A 15487-nucleotide genomic window follows, 5' to 3' on the forward strand; every position below is an offset into this window, starting at 1 on the left:
CATACTGCATTTATTTTATTTATAAAAACTTGATACACCATAAATCACATTAAAAATACAGTAAAGCTATTAACAATACAAAAAAAACACAAGTGGAGACTATAGATAGTCAACTAGGGTAGAAGGAAAAAAGAAAATAATGTGTAATATAAGTTCAACTAAAAAGCCAGGTTTGCAAATTGCAAATGTATAAAAAGTTTGAATAAAAAGCTACATTTTAAGTAGCTTTATTTATTTATTTTTTTTTAAATTCTTTATTCATTTTCAAAATTGCAATAAGTGTTATATATATTCAATCACATTAACAATAAATACATCACTTACAAGCTATCATTGTTACACTACATAAACTCTTATCCCTCCCCCCTTCCCACCCCTCTCTACCATATATTCCATTATCATATAGAATATGTAATAATAAAATATCCCCCCCTTCACTATTAAACTGATAAATTTAAGGGAAACAATGTCAACTAATCCGTACAATATTTTGTTAATGGTTTCCATACATCCTGAAATTTCCTGAAATATCCCCGCTGTATTGCAATAAATCTTTCCTAGATATGGCATAGAGAGTTCCACCAAAAATTATAATTTAATCTTCTCCAATCCTTCGAATCCCAGTACAGATCCATGACTTCTGATAAAAGATATTATGTTAATGTGTTACCCTGAAGCTATATCAAATGAGATATTGTTGAAATCTAGTCAAAATTATTGCATATCTGAAAAACAAGTAGCTTTAAAAAAAATGTGATGTAAGACATTTCAGTTTTTATTGCAGTTGGTTAAAAAAATTCAAGTTTTAGAGCAGCATAAGCAAAACTCATCTACACACTTAGCACACTCATCACCAGCATTCTGAAATATATACAGTGGTACCTTGGAATACGAACACCCCAGAACTCGAACAACTTGGAATCCGAACTATTTTTTAAATTAAATTTTGCCCCGGAATCCGAATGTACGGGAACTTCAAGCGTTGCTCAGCCCCCTGACGCAGCTTCCTGTTTCCGCCTGGGCGGTTCGCGTCAGAGGGAAGCTTTGGGCAGAGCACCGCTTGCAGTTGCCATTGCCGATCTTGCTGCCTATGCCAGCGGGGGCCCTATCTTGCTGTCTATGCCAATTGGGGTGCCCGATCTTGCTGTCTATGCCACAGCGCATTGTTCCTGCACAGCCCTCAGGCCATCTATATTAGCCATGTATCCAGTGGAAAATTTATTTGAAAATCTGAGTTTGTGGGACCAAGGAACAGATTAATCCAGTTTCTATTATTTTCAATGGGAAAAATTGTCTTGGAACTTGAACATTTTGAACTCGAACGGGGTTCTGGAACAGATTAAGTTCGGATTCCGAGGTACCACTGTATTTACTTATCTCCTTATTGAACATGCTCATATAACATTCACTGATCTGTACCTTGGAATTCATAGATGTTACTATTTATCCTCTGGACCTTTCTAGAGCTTTTTACTGCTTATCTTCAACCAGAGGCTTTCTTTATGATCTCCACTCAAAAGTCAAACTGATCTATATTCTCCTTTCTACCCCTCAAAATTCCTCAGCACTTTCTGCCTTGTTGTTCTGTATACTAGAACACACTTCAAGAATGGTACAATTGATATTTATGCTACCTCTCTGGCCATATTTAAGCCCTTCCCAAAAGCCCAAGGTTGGCTCTCCTTGGTAGTAATGGTAGACCTCTCCAAGAAATCAATCCCAGAATCAAGCCTTGTACAATCTTCTCTTGATTTCCATGGCCTGCTCCCGCCTCAAAGACCTCCTGAAAACTGGCTACTGAGCTTCTTTCATCCACCTGTACTCCTAAAATCACACCCCATTAAGACAAAAAGTATCACAGCTGGCTGCTTGGTTTGGAACCATTTAGGGTTGTTTTTTTGTTTAAAATTCTGAGCCATTCTATAATTCAGACATATATTAGGCAGCTGAAAGCCTGTTACACAGTGGATATGACGGTTCGCTGGAAATTTAAAAGCCCAAATAGTCAAACGAATCCCAGTACAGACCCATGACTTCTGATAAAAGATATTATGTTAATGTGTTACCCTGAAGTTATATCAAATGAGATATTGTTGAAATCTAGTCAAAATTATTGCATATCTGAAAAAGATTTACTAAAAATCTAAAACTTAAAAGGATTAATGGGTTGGATTTAAGCCCTGTTCCAACCATGTTGGTAGACTTGTTTTCTATTCGTTTATGCCAGCGTAACTAAGCCAGATTCTCTAAGCTCAAAATGCATGTAAATAAACCAGAATTTAACTAAAATTTGTAAACTCCACAACCAAGTATATCCTAAACCTTTTGATAACATCCCTGCCATAAATCTGTTATGAAAAACAGCAATAAGGATTAAAGGGCAATTATTATTTTATTCAGTGACTCACTCTTCTCTACCAATAAGCCTCTCAGTGGCTATCTAGAGTACACATCAATACAGAATCCATGATAGAGCACTGAATCTCAGATAAAATGGCGATTGTGTCACAGATCCTCAGGTTCATATTGGGTCATTCTATGTCAAGTGGTCCAGAGCTCCCCACTCAACCATCTTAGAAATTGATGAAAGTTTTTCAGGGGATATCCAAAGTTTTGGGACATAATCTCAACTAGGTACAGAGTTAGGGGTCCCTTTATTTGGGCCACTATTTTGTATCTGTGGAAGATATCTACTGGGGACCCTCCTTGAAATAGGATCACCACGGCCAAGTCACTGAACCTTAGGGTAAAGTGGTGGTACAGAATACATTACTGGGTCAAAAGGGCCCAGATAATATAGTTGTGCATACTGTGGATGGGTCATTGAGCCTTAAGTAACATGGCTGTGTTGAGTTCAAGGCAGGTTTAAAACATGGATTGGGGAAAATAGGGAAGTCTATTATATATGCATGGTCTCATCTTCCATAGGCTGCTTGTTACAGGGCTCCATTGTGTCCGAGTCTTCATCACTTATGGAAGACTCTACAGAACGTTTCAGGCCCCGCTGTTGGGAAATGGCCAGAGCATACTTCAGATTGTAGCGATTCCAGTCACAGCTGTGGAGAGAGGAAGAGAACCTTAACATTAATCATACTTTATACACTACTACTATTTATCATTTCTATAGTGCTAAAAGGTGTATGCAGTGTTGTACATTAAACATTCAACAGATGGTCCCTGCTCAAAAGAATATCTTTGTTTGAAGAAAGCAGGAGGGAGGCAGCTCCGAGGCCTGTCAATCCAAAATGGCAGGCCTTTCCTTCCTTGGGGAGCAGCCTAAGGCCCTGATTGGCTCAAACGCATAAGGCACCAAGGGGAAGGCCTGCCATGTTGGATTAGTGGGCCTTGGAGCTGCCTCCCAAATTCTCTCTTCAAACAAAGGTACGAAGGGTGGCAGAAGGTTCAGAGGAGCATCTGGTGGAAGGAGGGAATGGGCATTCCTCCAGTCTTTTTGGGGGGAGGGGATGGTACGGGGGTGCCTGGTGTGGAGTCTCCATTGGCAAGAGGGGCATCTCTCCTATCAATTTTTTCTCGTGCACGGGGGGGTGGGGGGGTGGGGCTGGGTATCCCTCCTGCCCATTTTTGCTGGCATGGGGGGTTCCCTGTTTGTCAGGGGGGGATGTTGGGGAGGGCTATCATCGGCAGGAGGTAGGGGGCTTTTTTCTTTTAATGGGGCAGATATTGTGCATATGTAACACACACACAGCATCTGTGCCCATTAAAAAAAGGGTTTCCTGCCCCGAACAGCTTAGTGGCAGAAAGCTGCTTCAGAGCTTCCCCTGCCCCTGTTTCGGCTTCCCCTGCGCTCATGTGAGAGTCACTCTCACAGCTATCAATCTGACAGGAGAGAAGGGGCTTACAATGGACCTCTGCGTGAATCATTTGCATGCAAAATTTTTATTGCATTAATAGCTCTTTTAGAATCGGCCAAAAAATGGGTTTGGAGTAGACCATGCGGTCTTACCAATCCTGTTTAGTGGATCTAACTCTGGGTTCTTACCTTGGTAATCTTCTTTCTTGTAAATCCACACTCCATTCCTGAACAAGTGGATAGTTAATCTCATCTCGTGAGATCTCTTGTAGGAAGTCTCATTAGCATAACTTTTTGCTCTTCCTCTCTTACCTCTAAGACTGCCCTCCAACTTCCAGTGTGTGACAAAGCAGACAGCCGTTCCTTTAGAGGACAAAGAAGGGAAAGGGGTATGGGGAAACTGCCTGAGAAACAAGTCTAATCTGCTCTTATCAATATATATCAGAACAATCAGGTTTTTAAAAAAAAACATCTTAAATGGGAAAACAGTGAAAACAAAGAAACTCAGCCTACACAGTGTGAGGGCTCAGTAACATAGAAATAGATGGCAGATAAGGGCCAAGGCCCATCTAGTCTGCCCACCGCAATGACCCTCCCCCACCTAACTCAGTGAATAGATCCCACGTGTCTATCCCATTTGGCCTTAAAATCAGGCACGCTGCTGGCCTCAGTGACCTGAAGTGGAAGATTATTCCAGTAGCAAAAGACCCCCTTAAAGCAACGTGCACAAGATTTGTAGATAGTATTCTTGAAAAAGGCTGGTCAAAGAATCAGTAGTCCAACTTATCGATACTTACTGAGGCAGACAAGCATGAATCAGCAACTCCCAGGGCAGGCTTCAGGAATGAAGTATGGATTTATAAGAAAGATTATCAAGGTATGGATCTAATCTTTCTTTCTTATACAATCTCACTCCATTCCTGAACAAGTGGGATGTAACAGAGCAGTCCCTCAAATTTAGTGTGGGACTGATGAGACTGCTGCCAGAACCGAAGACCTAAACGTGGCTGCCACATCTATTCTGTACAACTTCTTAAAGATATGCAAAGATGACCAAGTGGCCACTCTACAAATTTCTTCCAGGGAAACTGCTGAAGATTCTGCCCTTGAAAAAGCTACTCTTTGCATGGAGTGCACCTTTACTGACACAAGAGGTCATTTTCCAGCTCCAGTATAGGCAGATGAAATCACCATCCGAATCCATCTTGAAATGGTGGCTTTTGAAACTGGTCTGCCCCAACAAGCACAAATCTGACAAATGAAATCCATTCATGACTTCCAAATACTGCCGCAAGATTCTGTGTACATCCAACAATTTCAATATTCTTGGTTGATGTGGAAACTAGATACCACTTTTGGCAGAAAGGATGGAACAGTGTGTAGGCTGACACAATGGAGGGCGGAACCACAATGCACCCTTTAAGAACCTGCCCACATCTGGATGAGTGGCCAGAGGACCCCCAGGGGCTTAGGATTGAAACAGGAAAGCCTGGCTATCTTAACTCTCAGGGAGCTGATTGAAAGTCCTTGTTCCAGGCCTTCTTGAAGGAAGATGAGTACCATTGGTATCTACGCCGAGCTTGGGTTCTTCTGAGCACACCAAGTTTGACAACACTGCCAAGTTTTAGCATATGCAGAGATGGTCAATTTCTTTTTGCTACGCAAGATGGTAGCTACCACTTCTGCCGAGTAGACTCTGCACACTAAAGCTGCGTGCTCAAGAGCCAGGCCATAAGACCAAACCAGTCTAGATCCTGCAGAACTATGGAACCCTGCATGAGAAGGCAAAAGGAAGTTTGAGACCCTGATCCAGCTTGAGAAGTGGCACTAACGGACAGGGGGCGCTGTGGCATGCTGTATTGGAATGGATAGTGTGCATGATATTTTTTTTGAGTACATTGTAGATTTTTTTTCTACATATAAGATACCTACTTTTCATATGATTCTGGGTAAATCTAGTTAGTAATGCATTTGTTGAAGATAAGGCCTATGCCCAATTAAGAGTCTATGAAAAGTTAGGTACAAAGATATAAAAAATTTGAATATGGATTGCAGCCAAGGCCAGAAAAACACTAAAGATTAATTGTAAGAATGGTCATTATAATATTCAGTATTTATGTGAATTGCTGGATTAAGCAAGATCATAAGGGAAATTAGGTATATGTATATATAACACATTTGTAGAGGTATTAATGTGCCTCCATCTTTCTTTGTCTAAAATACTGCAGTTTTCCTGCTGAAGACCCTGGTTTCTGGTTTTCTTTTGTCTGGGCTGCCATACCCAGGGGAATAGGAGAAACCTCATGGCTTGAGTGGTAACAGATATTCCTGGCATTCCATTGCTGAGTAGAGAAGCCTAAATTTCTTAAATATGCTCTAAAGAAGTATTGAATATGACTGAAATATGAGCGTGGTATGTTTGGGGCCCCAGACTATGTGTGTGTGATTGTATATATATGTGTTTAAACATAAAACTGGTTTTGCAAACTTTATTTTTATATTTTAAACCTTGAGAACTCCTGAGAAGTAACATCTGAAGTTTGACCTATCTGACTTTTAAGTTAGATTACCACAGAAACTCGCTTAAGTCTGTGACATTCCATGAGGCCTGCTTGCCTTTCTAGATGTGAAGGGAGAACTTCTTAAAGCACAGTATAGGAGGACATTAGGAATTCTCATTAAGGGGGGCTCAAACACAGAAAAAGCCCAGACTGACAGCATTTGACTACAATTTGGTCAGAGAACTGTTTTGATTCAAACTTTTAAAAAATACTGGGGAAGGGGAGTTTTCTTTGGGTATATCATAATGTTTTATGGTCAATCACCGGGCATCCCCATCTCTCTGCTATACATTGGAAGGCTGCAAACTAGAAGTGCTGTTGCTGACATAGAACCTCAAGTATCTTTTGTGCTCCAGAAAAATGGGAATATGAAGCTAGTCCTCTGTCAAATCCAAATAGGTCAGAAATTCATCCGGCGCTATCAAGGTGATCACCGACTTCACCGTTTCTATTCTGAATCGATGAATTCCTAGCCCTGGTCGCTTTGAAATCCAGGATTGATCTCCAGTCTTCAGAGCCTCTCTTTGGCACGATGAAGTATATTGAGTATCTGCCGGAGCTTGAATCAGACTCTGGAATAGGCTCTAGGGCAATCTCTGGCTTCGACTTTGGCCTCTTTATCTGGTCTCCCAGCTGGAAAGTCCAGAAAAAGCTCTGGGAAGGGGCTGATAAAACTCGAGCTTGTACCCGTTTCACAGAATGTCCAGCACCCAGTGATCTGTGGTGATGTCCACCCACTCCTCCAGGAATGCCAAAGCCTCCCTCCAATCTGAGAAAGGTTGACTGAGAGCTTGGTGTCATAACTGCTTCTTTGGGGCGGAAGTAGAGTGGGCTTCTGAAAACTGTGGGCACCTATCACCACCAAACTGTTGTTTGGTGCTCTGGTAAGATCTAAGACCCGAGGGACCTCCAGAGTATTGATATTGCCTGGAGGAATGAAAACTAGAACGCTCCATTCCCCTAAAAGACCGAGACCTGCTGTCTGGCAAGGACTTAGGTTTTTGGTCCTGCACAGCAGTCATAAGTTCATTCAGACCCTTACCAAACAATAATTGCCCCTTAAAGGGCAGTTTACTGAGGATTGGCTTAGGCAATGAATCACCAGACCTATGCCTGATCCAAAGAAAAAATAAACACGAGCAGATATGATGAGCTCCTACTGTCTTGCTTGTAGGAAGACAACTGGAAGTTGGAGAGCAGTCTACAGGTAAGAGAGAAGGAGCAAAAAGTTATCCTAATGAAGCTTCCTACAAGAGATCTTGCGAGATGGGATTTACCCAGTTCAGGAATGGAGTGGGATTGCACAAGAAATATTTCTGTTCTTTGTTCCCAGGTGAAGCGCCAGGAGCGGGACTGCAGAAAACAAAAGCAAATAGGACTAGATATGTGGTAGATCAATTTTCAGAGGATTGTGTTTATGAGGAGTTCTCTAAACTAAAGGTGGATAAAGTACATCTGAGGGTACTGAGAGAACTTAGGGAAGTTCTGGTACCAGAGGATTGGAGAAAGGTGGATGTGGTCCCTCTCCAGAAAAGTAGAAGTAAGGAAGAAGTAGGGAACTACAGGCCAGTAGGCCTGATTTCTGTGGTAAGTAAATTAATGGAAACATTTTTAAAACTGAGAATAGTGACATTTCTGGAATCCAGTGGATTACAGGACTGGAGGAAACATGGATTCACTAGAGCAGTGGTTCTCAACCCTGTCCTGGAGGAACACCAGGCCAATTGGGTTTTCAGGCTAGCCCTAATGAATATGCATGAAGCAAATTTGCATGCCTATCACTTCCATCATATGCAAATCTCTCTCATGCATATTCATTAGGGCTAGCCTGAAAACCCGATTGGCCTGGTGTTCCTCCAGGACAGGGTTGGGAATCACTGCACTAGAGGAAGGTCTTGCCAGGCAAATCCAATCAATTTCTTTGACTGGGTGGCCAGAGAATTGGATAAAGGAAGTGGCACTAGATGCTGTGTATTTAGATTATAGCAAAGCCTTTGTGTTCTACACAGGGGTCTAATAAATAAACTAAGTGCCATCGGTATGGGCCCCAAAGTGACAACTGGATCAGGAACTGATTGACTGGAAGGTAAGAGGGTACTGGTCAATGGAAATCGCTCTGAGGAAATGGATGTTACCAGTGGTATTTTTTAACTTAAATTTCCGTCAACTTGTAATTACACTAGAGGATATACACACTCACGGTTTTAGCATGCAGCCTATTTATATCCCAAAGCCACATGGGGCTTTTAATTTTTTTGCCTTAAACTTTAATACAGGTCTATAAAGCTGTTTTTTCTCCACTTTCGTTGCTTTGCTTTTTACTTCACCACAGCTTCCCCTTTTTACGTGCTTTCTCATTTCCTAAATCTTTGCTGTTCACCTAACTATGGTCATCAGTCAGTTTTGCCTTCTGTAGACCATTAGTCCTTATGTATCATGCCATATTTGTACCGTTAGTACTTATGCATCATGCCACTAGTCCTTATGTATCATTAGTCCTTATGCCATTAGTCCCTATGCATCATGGCATTTAGTCCTTATGTATCATGCAATATTTGTACCATTAGTCCTCATGTATCATGCCATTTATCCTTATGTATCATGCCATATTTGTACTATTAATCCTTATGTATCATGCCATATTTGTACCTGTCATTATTATTTTTACCTCACATGGTTGTTAATGCACTGTTATATATGGATTTCAATTTATCATGTCTTACTTTCACTGCCTTTAGGCCCCGATTCTGTATAGGACGCCCAGGAGAGGTGTCCTATACAGAATCGGTCCTACACTAAACCCCGATTCTGTAACCTGCGTTCATGGTACAGACGCCGGTTAGAGAATCGGGTTAAATTAGACAGAGTCGCTACACTTATCGCTGCAAGGGATCTCTCCCTGCTGCAATAAGTATAGCTGCCGCGGCCGCCTGTCCCATCGCCGGCAGGAGGATGCCCAACTCCTCCTGTTGGAACCCCAAACCCTGGACCCCCCCTCCCCCCCAAACTGGTAATCGCCGGCAGGAGGATGCCCAACTCCTCCTGTCGGAAAGCCCGACGACCCCCCCCAACTAATCTCCCTCCCCCAACTAACCTTTAAATGTTGGTCGGCTGGACGGGTCTTGCTGTCGTGTAGCCGACAGGCCCGCCTCGTGGAAATGAGACGGGCCTGCCCCTTCCCCGCTAAATCTAAGGCCTGATTGGCCCAGGTTCTAGAAGCCTGGACCAATCAGACCTTAGGCATAGCAGGTCCGCCCATCCCCACTAATCCTAAGGCCTGATTGGCCCAGGTGCCTAGCCTGGGCCAATCAGGCCTTAGGATTAGTGGAGATGGGCGGACCTGCTATGTCTAAGGCTGATTGATCCAGGCTTCTAGAGCCTGGGCCAATTAGGCCTTAGATTTAGCGGGGATGGGCCGGGAACGGGCGGGCCCGTCTCATTTCCACGAGGCGGGCCTGTCGGCTGGACAGCAGCAAGACCCGTCCAGCCGAACAACATTTAAGGTTAGTTGGGTGAGGGAGATTAGTTGGGGGGTGGGGGTCGTCAGGCTTTCCGGCAGGAGTTGGGCATCCTCCTGCCGGCGATTACGAGTTGGGGGGGGTTCCGGCAGGAGGAGTTGGGCATCCTCCTGCCGACGATTACCTGTTTGGGGGGGGTGGGAGGGGAGGGGGGGTCCGGGGTTCGGACAGGAGGAGTTGGGCATCCTCCTGTCGGCGATTACCAGTTTGGGGGGGAGGGGGGGTCCGGGGTTCGGGTCCGGGGTTCGGGCAAGAGGAGTTGGGCATCCTCCTGCCGGTGATGGGACAGGCGGCCGCGGCTGCTATACTTATTGCAGCAGGGAGATCCCTTGCCGCGATCAGTATAGCGGCCGCGTCTACTTACATTGTAGACCAGCATTTTGCTGGCCTACATTTTAATCGTCTCTTCCTCTACTAGGGAGATGCGTAGGGCCGTCTAGGTTCGCCTAAGGCCCTTAGGCGAGCTTAGGCGTCTTGCGGGCCTCCCTAGGCTCCGGAGGCGCCTTCAATATAGGCGGCCTGCCTGGGGAGCATTTTTTTTAAAAACGTGCATCCCGATTGGCTGATTAGACAGCTGTAGGATGCCTACAGCTGCCTAAAATTGGGACGCACTTTGTAGAATAAGGGCCTTAGTGTCCATGAGTATGAACATTCAGCTTGCTCTTTAATTATTAGTTCATATATATAATCCATTCACATCTTTGTTTCATTAATTTCATGGGTGCATTATATTTCATCGTGCCCATGCTTTACGTATCTTATATCACTTAACTTTAAAATTACAATATGAAATGATTTGTCTAGTAATTTGATAGCTAAGATTGTCCTGCTGTCTTAGAACCAAGTCATTTTATTCTGTTATTTTAACTGCATTATTCTATGTGTTCATGTCCTATTATGGTTTCTTCATGTTTGAATACGATGTCTTTTTTATATAGTTTAAAGACAACAGACCGTTTTCAGTCTAATTCTTTATACGTGAGGTTGCAAACCATTGGTATATATAATGTCTTCTCGTCATTACATTGTGTCACATATCTCTTCATGTTTTCAAAATCAGACACGCATCATGGTTTCTTCATTCTATTAACTTTTCATTCTTATGGCTTCTCTTAGGCACCTTATAGATTCCTGTGCTTAAGTTTATACTCTAATACACACCTATGGCACTTTTTCCTCTCATGCCTCTTGTCGATGTTTCAAGCCTCTGTATATAGCATGTCACACTTGGCTCACTTGTTTCATCTTGCAGTTGAATATAGACACTAATATGCATGCTCCAGATTGGCATCACAGTCACTTCTTATCTTTCTATCTTTTCATTTTTTCTCTTTCTCTTTATCATTATTACCTCTTCCTTTTAGGACCCCTGAGGAAGGCGTGTTCGCCGAAACATGGACCGTGTAGGGTCCAGTTGGATTTTTATCACAGTATTTTTTATCATTGTACTTTTTAAATTGAATTTTCATGGTTTTATGTGTCAGTGTTTAATAAATTATCTCCAGAACATCTGTATCCACCGTTTTTGTTTTTGTCTTCATTGGTTGCCAGTTCATCTTAGAATTCAGTTCAAGTGTGCTACCATAGTGTTCAAAATTTTGAATGGAATATTTTTGCCTTTGGTTCCTATTTCTCTTAATTCTTTACGAGCTATAAGACCAAGGACCTCTCAACTGTATAAACTTTCTTTCCCTTCAATTAAGGAAATAAAGGCATTAGGTTATGTCTCTCATTCCTTTATATACATCTTTACTTCTATTAGGAACGAACTACCAGTTGAGATTAGATCTACTTTTTCTCTTTGTCTTTAGAAAATATCTGAAGACTTTTCTTTTTCAAAAAATTGTTACATAAGTAATTCTATTTGAAGAAACTATTACAACCTCTTATTGTGTAAAGCAAGTCAAGCCTCTGTTGTCTGGAGGATGATCCAGTATATACACCGAAAGATTGGATTGGATTGTACAGTTGGCCACAGTGTTGCATTAGACTTTTACTTTCCCTTTCCTGTAGGCATGGAATGTTGCTACTCTTTGGGTTTTGTCTAGGTACTAGTGACCTGGATTGGCCACCATGGGAATGGGCTACTGGGCTTGATGGACCGTTGGTCTGATCCAGTAAGGCTCTTCTTATGTTCTTATGTTTCAACCCTTTCTTCTACCTGGGTCTTGTTCCTTTCCTTCCTCTCCATCTATTCATTCCTTTACCTTTTCAGGTAGCAATTTTTAATCAACACCCTCATAAGTCATCCTTTTCTGACTGAGTCCTGGTTTTCCTTCATTCTTGAACCATCTTCCCCTTTCTTCATTCTTAGGGACTTTAACATTCATGCCAATGATCTCTCTGACTAATACCTCAAAGTTAATTTGCTTTAATCTCCTCATCCAGCCTTTAGCTATGTTCTATTATCCCTACTAACCAGCATGTCCACTATCTGGATATTCCCTTCTTCTCCTCAGTTCTTCCTCTGACAATCATCCAATAACTTTCAACTTAACTACCTCCCTCAACCATCTTCATCCAATCACTACCAACATATTTAAGAATATTCAGGCTGGTGAACTTTGCACTCTCCACCAATGTCTAATCAATCCTCAACCATTATGTCATTTAACTCTGTCAATGAGACAATACCTTCCTGTAATACTTTACTCTTCTTTGTTTTGGATACTCTCATTTTTCCCATTTCATATCCTGTAAGGCAAACTAAACTCCAGCTTTAACTGATTTCCAGAATCTGCTACTTAAATTCCTGTTCCATGCTATGCAGAACATTTTTGGCTAAACTCCCATGCTCAATTTAGATTCTTGCTGTCAACCCTCACTGTCTCTATGCCATATTGAATGCCCTCCTCAAAGTACCTCTGATTCCAATATCTCCTTCACTTTCTGACCAGATTAAAGCTGAGTGCTTCCATGACGTGGTTCACAAAATTAATTTGGAACTTTCTATCAAGTTATATGTACAATGTTTATAGTTCTTCCTATTATGGGGAAAGGGAATGGGAACTTGTATGCCACCTTTTTGTCACTTTAGCATATCAATGCTGACATTCAAAGCAGTGAGCACTAGAGGATTAAGTGACTTGCCCAGGGTCACAAAGAGTAGCACCAGGAATTGATATCACAGATGTCAGCCTAGCATTGATAGCAGCCAACATTTTCAGTTGGCTTAACCAACATCAGCAAAGGCCTATGGGACATTATATCAATCTGATTTTGGAATGTTGATGCAGATAGACCCTAAGTGCTCCTGCACAGAATTCACATACATTAGTATTCAGCCAGATTGGCTTGTTTATCAAAAAGATAGGCTACTTGAATGGGACAAAGAAGCCAGAGACTAATCCCATCTACCATGCCTGCAAGTGTCACACCTTCCTTATCAATTAAACTAACCATTGTTTCGAACAGTTTGCAAATTATAAACAGAAAGATACTGGGAAATACAATAGTTTCTATATTTAGAATAAGATTCCAAGCTATAAAAGCCTCCTCTCTACAACACCCCCGTCTCTCTCTCTCTCTCTCTCTGGAACCCGAAGCTTGGAACATCACCCTCCCCACCCCCCTTTCTCTCTCTACCTATCTCTCTCTTTCTTTGTTCTCACAACACCTATTCAGGAAGCTGCTTTTCTCTCTCATTCACAAGAGCACAGAAGCAGTCTGTATTTGTAAAACTTATTCCTTAATTGTAATGCTTAATTGTAATCTTTATGAATCTTGCTTTTCTGTATTTCTATATTATATTCTTTATGCAATCACTTCTGGCTATGCTTGTCATTTGATTCTACTTCCTAATGAATCTTCTGTGAGGGTATTGAACTTGGGACCTGGCGTTTGTAAGGGTGCTTCAATATAACCCCTCTAAATCTTACATTTTTTGGGAGGGTCAAACCTTACAACAACCTCCGAGTGCAGAGGTAGAAGCTCAACCAATGAACTACAGCCCTTCCTCAGGAGCCTTATAGTCAGGAGCCTAGTATAAGAGGGCACTTGGTATGTGTGTTGAAATTTTGGATCTTTGCATTGCACATCAGACAAAGTCTAAAACCTGACTTTGGTGACATATTAGTTCCATTCTTTTTTAAATTTATTGTTTTAAACAAAAGAAAAATGACCAAAAGTGTATAAAAAAGATATCTGTACTGATGTACTTTGAAGCTCACTGATGTTGTTATAGTTCTCATGTAATTTTTTGAAAACTCAATAAAATTTAATGGAAAAAAAAAAAAAGTAATTTAAAATTTTACGATGAGCTTTGTTTCAACCCCGATTAGCTGAGTGGAAAAAAGAAACCGAAGAGCTAAGGAGACCACTACATGTAAGAAGGGCCATGCATGCTTGGAATTTTATATTAAGTTTTGAGCTCTGGGAGCGCAGTTATGTCCTGGCATCAATGAATGACATCACCTACTTGTGTGCCTGACTCAATCTTGCTTGTTGATAGAAAATTTCAGATTCTTGAGGGTCATAAGTGAAATTCAGTATGGACAATAATGCACTTGAAACTACGTTTACTTGTCTTTCATTTTCCTATTATGCTGATGATCTATCTTTCCTCCCTTTGTTTATCATAGCTGTTGATCCATCTAACAAAAATTACATTCCAGCTTCTAAAGATCACTTACTTCAACTAATAGCCAATCTGTCGATCAAATCAGGAAGGATTCCAGAAGACTGGAAAGTAGTGAATGTTACACTGATCTTCAAGAAAGGTTTGAGGGCAGATCCGGGAAACTACAGACCGGTGAGTCTGACCTTGGTACCGAGAAAGATGGTAGAGGCGCTGATAAAGGACCACATCATTGATTACCTTGACGGACACAATCTGATGAGGATCAGCCAGCATGGCTTCAGCAAAGGAAGATCTTGCTTGATGAACTTGCTACACTTCTTCGAGGAAGTAAACAGGCAGATAGACAAGCGTCAACATTGTATATCTGGATTTTCAGAAGACTTTCGACAAGGTTCCACATGAACGACTACTTCGAAAAATTGCAAGCCTTGGAATAGAGGGTGAAATACTCACGTAGATTAAAAACTAGCTGGCGGATAGTGGGGGTAAATGGACAATACTCGGAATGGAAAAGCGTCACAAGTGGAGTGCCGCAGGGTTCAGTGCTTGGACCTGTGCTCTTCAACATATTTATAAATGACCTGGAAATTGATATGAGTGAGGCGATTAAATTTGCAGACGATATGAAGTTATTCAGAGTAGTGAAGACGTAGGAGGATTGCGAAGACCTGCAATGTGACAAACACGCTCGAGAAATGGGCTGCGACATGGCAAATGAGGTTTAACATGGATAAGTGTAAGGTGATGCATGTCAGTAACAAAAATCTTTTATACGAATACAGGATGTCCAGTGCAGTACTTGGAGAGACCCCCAGGAAAGAGACTTGGGAGTACTAGTCAACAAGTCAATGAAGCCGTTCGCACAATGTGCGGCAGCGGTGAAAAGGGCAAACAGAATGCTAGGAATGATTAAGAAGGGGATCGTGAACAGATCAGAGAAGATTATCATGCTGCTGTACCGGGCCATTTTACACCCTCACCTGGAATACTGCGTCCAGCACTGGTCACCCTACATGAA

The 15487-nt window shown here is 41.9% G+C and overlaps 1 protein-coding gene across 1 annotated transcript in view; it reads right to left on the reverse strand.

The window, feature by feature from the left end:
* Positions 1 to 511: 511 nt before the first annotated feature.
* Positions 512 to 15487, reverse strand: part of PWP2 (PWP2 small subunit processome component) — a 360035-nt gene continuing 345059 nt past the window's right edge. The window contains exon 21 of the mRNA XM_033941702.1: positions 512 to 3056. Within this exon, the coding sequence (XP_033797593.1) occupies positions 2900 to 3056 (157 nt within the window). The 3' untranslated portion in view covers positions 512 to 2899. The remainder of the gene's footprint in view (positions 3057 to 15487) is intronic.

Source organism: Geotrypetes seraphini, chromosome 4, assembly GCF_902459505.1.
Source record: "Geotrypetes seraphini chromosome 4, aGeoSer1.1, whole genome shotgun sequence".
Classification (NCBI taxonomy): Eukaryota; Metazoa; Chordata; class Amphibia; order Gymnophiona; family Dermophiidae; genus Geotrypetes; species Geotrypetes seraphini.